The following is a 12,462-nucleotide window of genomic DNA, read 5'->3' on the forward strand; positions in this document are numbered from 1 at the left end:
TATAAAATGAATAGATTTGAACATTATATTTGCAGCAAGAACTCATGGCTCGGCAAGTGACATCATCACTTTCAAGCAGTATCGGAGCTGTGGCGAACACGGAGCTGTCATTGGACCCGTTCCTCTCAGGATTGACTGACCACCAGCGACAAGAATCTGCTGATAGCGGGCTAGGAATGGGAGTAGCACAGTCATATTCCATGCCGCACACGCCAGAAGACTTTTTAGCGAGTATGGACGATCGCATGGACTGCGGTAGTGAGGCGGGCGCTAATATGGACTCCACTGATATACCGCTCGGCGATAACCTCGACACCACAGATTTAGTGCCGTCCTTACAGGTAATTTAGTTTTATTTTTAAGCACATAGATATTGTTTTGTTATTTAAACGAAATTTGATATAGAGTCAGACATTAATTTGGATTGATACATAGGATAATTTTTATCTTATTTCACGAGGGCAAAGTCGCGAGAAAGAGATTGAGAGTACATTAACACTGTTTTGTTTTCAATGGTTAAAATTGATTTATTTATTGTTTATTTTAAATATAGTTTTATAGTACAGTTTATTAGATTTAATGACTTATAATGTAACAGCAAAAGGATAAAAGGACGACCTATATGAGATAATCGTGAAAGTTTGCTCAGGAGCACTTTTTTTCGTTTCGTAGTCAGGGAAAGGGGCGTCGTCAAAAACTTACCCAAGGACGTTAGTTTCGCTAAAACCGGCTTCGGTAAGAGATAGTTATATAGAAAATAAATTTGAATTTAAGTTGGTGCGGAGGAATAACGTCCTAATTTAGTAGTATATTCGCCGTGTAGTCCCGGCGTAGAATGGGCCAGCTCTTCCTTTCCCCTGTGTGTCCGTATTAGGCGATTAATTTAATGGTCAAGAAATGGGCAGCAGTGTTTCTCTTTGAACATCACCAAAGCCTGCGGACGCCAACCCGTCTGCCAAACGTGGCAACTACTGGCAAAACCCCCTTTATGGAGGAGGCCTATGTTCAGCATTGGCAGTTTACGGCTGATATGATGATAATGATAGTAGTACATCTACAGTTAAACCGTTCCACCTTTGACGAAAAAAATATTAAAGACGTACTGACGACTTCACGCTATCACTTAGTATAGTAATATAATTAGAACAAGGGCACACCATTCTTGCTGTTATATTAGAATTTCTCACGATATTATCCCGTTCCTACATTATTTTCCTCGTTCCATAATTCCATGAACGTTATGTGGTGATTGTGACACATTTTCGCGCGTCATTGTCATGATTAAATTGGTTAATTATTATTTAAAATATTTATCATTATTGTATAATAGACTTCATAAAATTTAAAGGAAGCACGATTATGAACTATTATTATTTGTGATGATTACGGCAAATTAGCTAAATTGCCTGTGTTTTATTATAGTTTATAATATACTAGCGATTCGGCCCAGCTTCACATGAGTAGATAGCATTTTCGAAAATAATATATAGCATATGTTATTTGCTGATAATGTAACTTTCTAAAAATGAAAGAATTTTTAAAATTGGTTGAGGAGTTCTCGTGTTTATACATTACAAACAAACAATCAAATCTTTGTTTTTTGTAATATTAGTCTAGAAAATAATTATTCATTGTCTTTGTGAAGAAGCTATATGTAAAAGACCCGATAGTTAAGTGCATTCTCTGACACATAAACTAAAAGGTAAAACCTTAGTTCTCAGTAGCGACAAGAATTATTGATATATGATCGTCATGGTAGTCATCGTCATAGTATAATTGTTAATATGGCTGTGATTTGTGTTCCAATTTTAAATATCACTATTCATGACAACAGTGTTAGGTTAATTGTCATTATTAGAGGTTTTTTTTTTTCATTTCTAGTAATTGCAACCAACTAATCATTAATATATGTAATATTACAAATTTGAAAATTTATGAAGCTGTATGGATAATCGTTATGTAATAACGCTTAAATTGATCCCTGGCTCTCTTCACTAGAGACTAAAAAAAATAGCCTAAAATCCTGTATAGATACTTGTGTCCTATTTATGTTTTTGCTTAACAGACTATTTGCACGGTTGTTTTGTTTTGAATTAAGGGGTATGTGAAGGAAATTATAGATAATCAAGGTATATACTATAGTACTTAGAAATGGTAAGGCACGAGACAGGGGCATCACATGTATTACGGTGTATTCTGTTATGTTTAAGGTGCTGTTTATGTTTATAGGCACAGCTGCCTCTTTGTATCGGGCGGCCCGTTAGATTGTTTGCTATGTTGTATAAAAAAACTGCGAATAACATTATGTTGTTTTGGTTTCAGTTGAGCGAGTTGACAAATGACATGCTGTTGGACGATGTGCAGTCGTTGATAAATCCGACGTCCAATAAGCCTGGTAACGCGCTGACCTGGCTTTAAGCGTCGTCGCAGCTTCGCTCGCCTCCTGCGCAATTCGGGCGCTGGCTTGCACGATTGCGCGACCGTTTACAAGGTGCACGTCCGATGCTCATAAACTTTTACATTAGATACTATGTTTATTTAGCGTACTTACCACTTTACATGGCGTCAATTATATGCAGTGTCGGTGACAATACGCTAATGATGGTGTATATTTCAATACGAAATACAATAACTAGAGTAACGTATGAATGCCGTTTATTTGGTTTGTGTGTCGTTGTGGTGCTGCTGTCATCATATTGATTTAAATACATGTAATTAGACCATCGCTAATTACTCAGAATTGGTTTTGTCGTCTCTGCATTTATTCGAATGAGATAGAAACACTGAATTCTGTGCAATAAGCGCATTATATTCATGAATTGACACATGTGTATTTGTATGTTTGTGCCTGAACGAGGTAACGTTTGTACTAATCATAAATTCACTAAGTGTTTTTACATTGGTGTTATATTATAATTTTTTTTGTACTGTGAAGGACAATAATAGTTGCCTATTGGCCATAAATTGCGAGCGGTTTATACTAAATCAAATGCCACGTAACGCTATGTTATTGACCATGACTGTCATGAATGGCTAGTCATAATTAGTTAGATACAAATAGGGCGCAAGCCCGACCCTTCCCGGTCGCTGCAAGCCTCCTTTCGTAGTTGAAAGGAGTGACGTTGCAACGCAATTTAATAAATAGGCTAGGATTCCCATGTTCTTTTTGTTTAAGATTGTCGGAAATCCTATTCTTCTAAAAGTTATTGTAAAAATTAGCCGTACTGCCTGGTTTGATACAAAGTCGTGTGTCTACTAAATTACGATTGTGATAACACCTATAACTTAACAGTGCCTTATCGTGCCTTAAAGAAAGTTATTTATTGTGTTTTGTAATTTAGATGTTAAAATATTTCTACATTTTTATATTCAGAATTTCGATGTATTCATATGGGATTAATTATAATTAATTATATACTTGTAGCAATGTGTTTCGTCTACTTACACCGTCCTTTGGTATTTGTTTCGAGATTATTCGATAGTAGTTAAGTTTTTATCCTTAATGGGGGACTAGACAAATAATGATTATGTTGGCATCTATTATAATTACTTATCTTTAATGAAATGGCTCGGAGAGTAATTTGATATAGTTACTGGAATCATCCGGCTACATATAAATGTAGCCGGATGATTCTGCTCGTGTAGACAATAACGGAAATTGTGTCGTTGGAGCCATTATGAGTTAGGCGCGACTTTTTGACATGTGACTATCACTATAGCTCTTACTATATTTAGTGATATAAGATGAAATGAATTTTGATACATTTTTCATATTAATTTTCTAACTCGCAAAGTTAGAAGATACGTTAGCTGTTTATAGATAGTGTGCAATATAAACGAATTCAACAACTATATGGTGCCAACTGAGATAACTTATAAACATATCTTCACTGTCATACAAGTATTATATCGTTAACTTTATCTTATCGATCTGTACAAATCTATCACTCGTATATTGTCAGAATGTCGAAACCTTCTCAAAATTGTGTTTTAGCCCACCTAGTCTTTAGATGTTTTTATTTACTTATGAGAGTGTGATGAATTCTACAATCTTTATTGACTTATCATAATGAAATTAGGACTATTTTAAATGCTACATTGAAAACTTTGCCATATTAGGAAAATACTATTACTCTTATAAGACTTTAATGTAACTTTCATTTATATAAAATAAGATTTATAAGCTTCTGTGTAACTATTGTAATTAGAGGTAACGGTGCTGGGTTTTGATACATTTAATTTTGTATTCTGTAGGTCCATTCGTTATATTTTATTTGTATTCGTGTAATAGTTCTTATGTTCCCTAAGTTACGATGCTTTACATATTGTTCGGTTGATTATTCTCAAACTTTTGATGTTTACGAAGCCTCGTGAGCTGATTCAATTAATGTACTGTGTAGTATTTGAATATTCTTTTTGTCTGTGGCTGCGATTGAATAATATATACATGCCCGCAATATACTTATTTACATAATCTGTTGCTTTAATAACATATTATGAAACATTCCATTTTGCTAACAGTTCACTGTGCTCGGCCGCTTTGGGCCTGCTCTGTGACGTGGCTTGTTGCAGAATAATATTCTGAACAATATATCAAGTGTAAATTATATCGTTTATTTCTAAGTATAGCCTTTATAATTACAAACATATCTTTTCAGTCTGATAGCAGAAGCAAGTTTTCTCTGTAGTGTATGTAACTTTACTTATATTGATGTTATAACAAAGGAAACGATGTGTATCAAAAGCAAATAATTTACAATATCCTCATTGTAAATAATTCGATATTCTTATACGAATAATATGAATTAAATAAAATAATACTTGTTTTAATACTTTTAATTTACTTCACTCCTAGAATATACATACACCTAATTGGTCTCGGCGATCACAATATTTATATTGACATCATCAGAATTCATCATGAACTTTCTGTTGAAGCGACAAACAGGAACGTTAATTTAAATGAACGTGCGTAAATTATTCTACGTGATTTAAAGGATATTTATTATATTTAATATTAAAAATTACATTACAGATGCATAATAATACAGCCAAGTAAGCATTTAAGCTGAAACAGTACTATTACTCTTTAGTTCAACCGTACATGCTCATAATATGTTCTCACAATAAAAAAAAAAAAAAAAAAAAAAAAAAAAAAAAAAAAAAAAAAAAAAAAAAAAAAAATATATATATAGATATATATATATATATATATATATATATATATATATATATATATATATATATATATATAATAAAATACATCACGTACCTTATTACTGAACGTTTGCAACTACAGCAGATTATATAAATCTGCTTTTTAATAGTTATCATATTTTCTAAACAACTTTCGCCTTTATATAGAAATAATATACAATAAGAGTCAAATAACTATAACTATTTTTACATACATTACTATGTTTCAAATAATAGTTTTTGAATATAATATTATTTCGATATAGATACATAACTTGTTATGTGTGTAATGTGTTATGTAATAAATATATGTTTCGAATGACCAATTTCTAAAATAACACGTTCCAAATAGTTTACTTAAAGTGCCAATTATATAAAAAGCAAATTATATTATTACGTGTACAGGAACGTGTAATGGATTGTCAGTATTAGTATAAGCATTAATTAGATATCTAGGTATTATTACAAATACTAAAGTATCAAATTTTTATGTTAGTCGATATAAAAAAAACAGTTTGAGTACCTACACCGAATATTCTTCAAACGTACAATTACGTATCTACTGGTAAGTATTAAAAAGCAATAATAATATAACAGTTTATTAAATAACTGTTAGTTCTACAATATTATCACATAAGTGGAACAAATTTAAGCGCACTTCAGTTTAAATTATTTACAAACATGCTTTTTGTTAATTATTACTGTTTTCTTACGGCGGGGTCCTTAAAGCGGTCGTCTTGAGGTAGTTCTCTAGTATTTGTAAGTTGACGATAGTACTCTGCGGACAATTTCGGCGTCCGAGGTAGAGCAGGGTCATTTATGTCCACGTAGTATAAACCAAAACGCTCCCTGTAGAACGAAAAACAAATAATATGAACAAAAATAATAAAACAAAAACGAAATTAGTCCTAGAGCCTCAGTGTATTTAAAATTAAAATTCTAATTTTCATATACATAGATCTAGAGACTCGAGTTAAAATTGTTCATGCAGAAAACAGTTTTACAAACTAAATAAATACCAGAAAGGTCAGTCGACCATGTTGGACTTATCTTGGTGAAAAGTAATCAAGAACAGTGATATGAGAATAAGTATAGGATGCAGCTACTATAGTCATATCTAGTACCTAATGCAAAAATAAATATAAAATCCTAAAGATTCTGATAAATAATTAAAGGGCGAGTAGGTATAAATTTTGTCCTAACTTTCGAAACCTTTGATCGAGGGCAATTTCCTTGTTATATCTTTATTATGTGAAAGTGACTTACAATCAGATGAATGAAGTAGTAGGCACAGTTATTGTAATTAGTATTATAAATAACGCGGTATTTTTACAGTTCTTGAAAATTTATGTACCTACCTAAGTATTTAAGCATATATGTAGAGGTAGCTAAGTTTTGGTTTACAAATATTGAGATTGGCATCGACCGAAGTTAATAATGAATTTATTTTTATTTAATTAAGAAAGAAAAATAACGTCATCAGTTTGCGTCTGCCCCGGACCTAACGTATATATAGATAGTTTTTTTTTATGGGTGAAAATGGTATGGTAACCCCGCCTGCGCTAACGGGATACGCTGGCGGAGCACCAGTGAAGGGTGATAGATGAGAATGAAAACAGGCCAGTTAGCCCATCATGATGAATTCATTAGGAATTAACCATGATAGTTTCCAGGGAGAACCGCGAGGAGGTCGACCTGGTTGGGTATATTGCTAGCAGTAGGATTCTCAGTCTCCATTACTAACAATCCCTTTTCCCTCATATAGATAGTATTAGAATTTAATTATAAAGTTAGTATGGTTACTACGTTTACTTACGAGAATCCTGCTCTCCATTCAAAATTATCCATCAAAGTCCAGGCTGTGTAGCCCAGGACATTAACTCCATCCTCATAGATTACATTTAAAATTTCTGTGAGGTAATCCTAAAATATAATTTTCTCTTAAAGAATAGTACTTGATTATGTATCTACTTTTAGACAATTATAGAATAGTGAATATAATCTTATTTTAAAGGTAAGGTTTTCTAGGCATATTTAGTAAAGAATCTGTGTTAAAATAAATTAAAATAATTTTGCATAAAATAGACAAATATCCAGCTGGAAGGAATATAAGGTTAATTGTGTATTATTATTTAATATATATTTTTTTTCTTAAACACTGACATTCGAAAAAATATTGCTATGATATATTTTAGTAAATTCTATTTAGTTTAAATGAAGGTAATAAATACTGACGTTAAAATATTGGATGCGTTTGTAATCTTGTAGTGTGCCGCGGTCAGATACACCATTCTCAGTTATATAAATTGGTGGGTCGTTGTAAGAAGATTTGCACCAGCGAAGTAAATTTGCAAATCCAGTAGGTACCACCTGTTACACAAAATGTTATATTAATCAATTAAATATACAGTAACTGATTTGTCCCCATATGTCCATATACAAGTAGCATACAAATCTATCGATAGATACGATATCGCTGCCGCACGCATAAACTAGACAGCAACGCCAAATCTATCTATTCACGATCTAATGTAAATGTATTTACCAACAGATTCATTTGCCACTTGTCTAAAAGGGTTGCGTCAGACTAATATTACTAAAAAATATTTTAGTTACCTTAATGTTCCTTTTAAATTTATTTATTTATACTTTATTGCACCATTTTAAAAATAGTAAATACATTTAATTGTAAATGAGAAATGATACAAAAGGCGGCCTAATCGCTAAGCAATCTCTTCCAGACAACCTTTGGGTAGAGGACATTGACAAAAGAAAAAAAGACAAAGTGTAGGTGGCGCATATATGTATGTATATGTACGTATTCCTGTCGAAATTATGCGTTAAACAACTGATTCCGATTTAAATTATTTGTCATAGTCAGAATTAAGTTGCTGATTTTAGTTAGTGTTTGATCGCCTGGCTTAGGGGTACTAAGCCAGGTGATAAAGAGGTTAAAAATGGTACTTACCCTAAGCCACTCGGATGCTGATTCTTCACCTACTTCCATAGTTGTAAGAGCTCCAATATCTTTCAGCCAAGATGGAGATTTGGCTACGGGATCTACGCCGGCACCAGTAATTAAATGTGTCGTATAGTGATTGATGCCTAAGAAATCTGATGTACCCTTTATCCTTTGAATCCAATATTCATCAAACTGTTCCAAGCGAGGCCGCGGATAACCTTCAGCCTCGCTTTGGCGGGCTACGTTTTCAACCATAATCGATGGGTAACCACCCTCTTCAGTAAATATAGGGTGAGCAAACCAACCAAACTGGAAATTATATAAATGCCTAGGTTATTAAATTAATTAATTTCATTAAACCTTTAAAACCATTTTTTTTAAATTATAGTAAAGGAAGCACGATACAATTGCTTATGACAATATTGTACAATAGCAGGATGCCAGTAGAGGGTGAAACGATGAGAATGAAGTCAGGCTAGTCGGCTTATTGTAGTGAATCTACTTATTAATCATGATGGTTTCTAGGCGGACCGCGTGGACCTCGAACTGTCTGGGTGTATACATTGCAGGCAACGGGAACGCTAGTCCACATGTGGAAACTCAGTCGCAACCTCATTATTATACAACCACATAATACTAAATTGATTTTTGGAGATAGTAGAATTTTTAAAATATTTTTTTAACTTCTCATGCAAAACGTAACTGAAAGATTTACCTTGCACTAAAAGTTTAAAAAATATTTTTATTTTTGGAGTATAGTCCTTGAGGAAAATTATTTTATGACCAGTATTAAGGACATCACTTGGTATACTCATTACGCCTAATCATGTAATTCCGTCGAATGATCTCAATACATAACCATAAAGAATACGCGTGCAGAATATAACACTTCTTAAATATATAATTCATGAAATCTGAAATATCTGATTTCTTATGTATATGGAATATAACTATTAGATTCTTAGACCTATTACAAAACTCTACCTGAGTACTTACTTTAAACTGATTTGCCACTTCAGCCAAAGTAACCTGCTCAGCATTTTCAGGATCTTTGGGTTCATACCAAATTGAGTTAATGGAGATCATAACTTTGCCATTTTGTTTTGAACGATACGTGTCGTTGTACAAATGATATACTTCAGCGTGTGCTTTCAGTAAAGTGTCACTACATAAGTAGTTTCCAACACCGTGACTGTTAACTGCTGGTGCTTTTTTCTCGTCACCATAAGCATCTTCGCAAATCTCGTAAGGTTCGTTGAAAGTTATCCAAGATTTTATTTTGTCACCAAATTCTCGAAAACAAACATCTGCATAATCACGGAAGTATTCGATCATTTTAGGATTGGCCCAACCTCCTAAATCTTGTAAAGATTGGGGCAAGTCCCAATGGAAAAGCGTAACCTGGAAAGTAATCTACGATTTAAAATCATATATTCCTACAATTATGGTCATAGAGTTTTGTGTAATTCAATTAATACAATTGGTTTATGTTTTATAGGTTGTGAAGCAGCAATGTGTGCTTTGTTGGGTTTCGGTCTGAAAGGCAAGTTTGCTAATATAGTTTCTAGTTAGTAAAAATATTTAATGAATACGTATGTATATGTAAAAATATAGTGTAGTTCGTAAATAGACACATATACTTAGTGTGAGTTTACTTACAAATTAGTTCAAGTTAAGCATGAGTAATATTGGTCAGTTCTGATATCCATATACTGAGTCTCTATATATTGGTAGCAGAAAAAAGGATATCACATATTTTGATATTACCTATACTAGTCGAATTAATATAGGTATTCATTTTGATTGGGTTTTTAATTTTTATATTATAATTGGTATTTAATATATTTGTTATTGGGTTAATATTGCAACTACAATTATACTAAAGTGTTATCCTCAGGTCTGGACAGTAAGCAAGGGTAAAATTGGTACCGTTCATATATTTATGTATTATATTCTTTTTAGCATAGATGGCGTAAAACATTGTCCATTCCGATATCGCCCGTACAGATCGGATATCTACTCGTATATTCATTTCGACATAAAATATTGGATAACAGACACTTAACATACTTGTTGTTGAGCCAATATATAGATATTCTTATATATTACCCACCTACAGTGAATAGTTCTAGGTGTACATTTTTCATGACAAAAGTAAAGTTAATAAAAAATCTTACAAGTGGTTCAATGTTTTTCGCTTCAAGCGCCTCAAGTAAATCATTGTAGTAACGGATTCCATCAGGATTCAAATAGTTGACTTGACCCGTTGGTAGTATTCGAGCCCAAGATAAAGAGAAGCGGTAGAAGTCCACCCCAAGGTACGCCAATTCCTCGACGTCCTCTCGGTAACGGTTGTAGGAGTCGCATGCTATATCTCCGTTTGTACCATCAGCAATCATGTCAGGTCGAGTATGGGTGAGACGATCCCATACATTTTCAGATTTACCTAGATTATATAGCGTCATCAAACAAACAAGTAAATATAGATTTTTAGTAGTTCAAATTCAATAACAGTTTTGTTGAAAACTATTTACCGCTGACGTTCCAGGCACCTTCGATTTGATATGCAGCTGTTGCTACACCGAATGTAAACCCTTCCGGGAATTTGGTATAGTGGGCAGAGCTCCTAAAATAGGATTGCCTGTATTAATATTATTAAGCAGTTTTATATAACTACGAGTAACTTATAATACTATAACTTTAAGAATTGATTGTATTGTACTTTTTCATTGTTTCTTTTAGAATAATCTCAGTATTTATTATGAGTAATTATATTTACAAAATAAAGTTTCAAGCATTTCTTTCAGTTATTCTACTTATAGTATGGGCTTTGCTTAGTTTGGAACTAAAAGAATCGCGTAGAAGTCGACTTGATAGGAAATATTGATAGCATATAATTCAAATTACTAACAATTCCTTCTTCCTCTATTATACAGGGTTAGGACAAGCACTAATAACATTTTAAAAGTAATAGACGAGAGATATGATTTGCCTATAATTAGGCATTTCATTCAGATGCTGATCTAGTCGGCTGGGTCACATTTGAGTGAATTGCTTTAGTTGAATGCTCACTTTATTTGTTTTTTTTTTACTAACATAATTTGTAAGGAAATTGTTGCTAACAAAATGGAACAAGTTATAGTCTGAAAATAAAAATTATTATTATTATTAACTTGATTTTGTATCCATAGTGCCGTCATCAGGTGAAATTTCTAAGTTCTAAAAAAATGTCCATGGACAATATAAGTTAGCGACTCATTGGCATAATTCCTTATACCAAGTCGACAATATTTTCGTTTTGGTAAATTTCCAATTATGTAAATAGTTTTCTGCCAAAATTAAGGTTTCTTTGTACCTAATATAGTTAGGTATCTAATAACATTGGGTACATCAAAATTCAATATTGAATAAAAATGGAAACAAGGTTGTGTATATATATTCGGTGACCATGGTTGTGGAATTTTAAGTGTATACTATGAATTGATCGAATCATTCTGTTAGGTGGAATTATAGTGACAAGGTGTCTTTTCTATATTTTAGTCCCCATTCACGTCATATAAGGAAATTCAGATTAAAGATTAATATTTCTAGACTATATAATTTAGTCTGTGCATTGTCTACATCAGAGTTTTATAAAGAACTCGAGATTCGGCTCGGCTTCGCACGGTTAGATAAAATTTTCGAAAATAATAGATATATAGCTTATGCTACTTGCCGATAATATAGCTTTCTATAGATATAAGAATTTTAAAAATCGACTAAGTAATTTTTTTAATTTATTCTTTACAAACAAACAAACAAATCTTTCCTTTTCATAATATTAGTATAGTCAATATCATGAAAAACACACTTATTTGATATTAATAAAAATTTTTGTACGTAATAAAAGTGTTTGCTGTCACTTATAATAAATACGCTAGCTAGCATTTACTGATGAAGGTAGAAAAATTTAAAAAATCAATTTAATTCATTTAATTAACATAGTGGTTTGGTTACCATGTAACAATTATATAGGTATGTATAACAATTGTTGGCGTAAACAAACATGTACTTACGTTTGGCTCAGCGCTAACAACGCGATAAGGGACCAACAAGCCATGATTCTTTTATAAAACTTCACTAGATTATGAAGAGGTTTTAATTATGCGATTAGCAACACCTAAGAGACGGCACCCACAGAACAGATTCTAACTACACTGCGACTACAGCACTCAGTGCCCGACCAGTCACAGTATTGTAACGGTATCTCGCGAGGTAAGTTTTAGCATGCCCTCCAGATAACGTCAATTCCTAATGACATTGTT

General features: G+C 32.6%; 2 protein-coding genes across 5 annotated transcripts in view; one reads left to right on the plus strand and one right to left on the minus strand.

The window, feature by feature from the left end:
- LOC113518510 (transcriptional coactivator yorkie) overlaps nt 1-4,830 on the plus strand; it is a 45,542-nt gene extending 40,712 nt beyond the window's left edge. For all 3 annotated transcript variants that reach the window (XM_026903480.3, XM_026903477.3, XM_026903479.3), the window contains 2 exons: nt 36-341; nt 2,323-4,830. In XM_026903480.3, coding sequence (XP_026759281.1) covers nt 36-341; nt 2,323-2,418 — 402 coding nt within the window. In that variant the 3' untranslated portion in view covers nt 2,419-4,830. The remainder of the gene's footprint in view (nt 1-35; nt 342-2,322) is intronic.
- Nucleotides 4,822-12,394, minus strand: LOC113518323 (myrosinase 1-like). 2 transcript variants are annotated; one of them, XM_026903187.3, is made up of 9 exons: nt 12,214-12,394; nt 10,693-10,784; nt 10,336-10,604; nt 9,155-9,559; nt 8,165-8,467; nt 7,432-7,566; nt 7,013-7,119; nt 5,910-6,045; nt 4,822-4,929 (listed from the first exon to the last, which is right to left on the minus strand). In XM_026903187.3, the coding sequence occupies exons 1-9, from the start codon at nt 12,255-12,257 to the stop codon at nt 4,909-4,911; spliced, it is 1,512 nt and encodes a 503-aa protein (XP_026758988.3). In that variant the 5' UTR covers nt 12,258-12,394; the 3' UTR covers nt 4,822-4,908. The 2 variants fall into 2 exon arrangements, with proteins under 2 accessions (XP_026758988.3, XP_052757519.1); XM_052901559.1 differs by lacking the exon at nt 4,822-4,929 and having other exon boundaries at nt 5,780-6,045.
- Between the last annotated feature and the right edge of the window lie 68 nt (nt 12,395-12,462).

This window comes from Galleria mellonella, unplaced genomic scaffold (assembly GCF_026898425.1).
Source record: "Galleria mellonella isolate WM207_F2 unplaced genomic scaffold, CSIRO_AGI_GalMel_v1 utg132, whole genome shotgun sequence".
In the NCBI taxonomy this organism is placed as follows: Eukaryota; Metazoa; Arthropoda; class Insecta; order Lepidoptera; family Pyralidae; genus Galleria; species Galleria mellonella.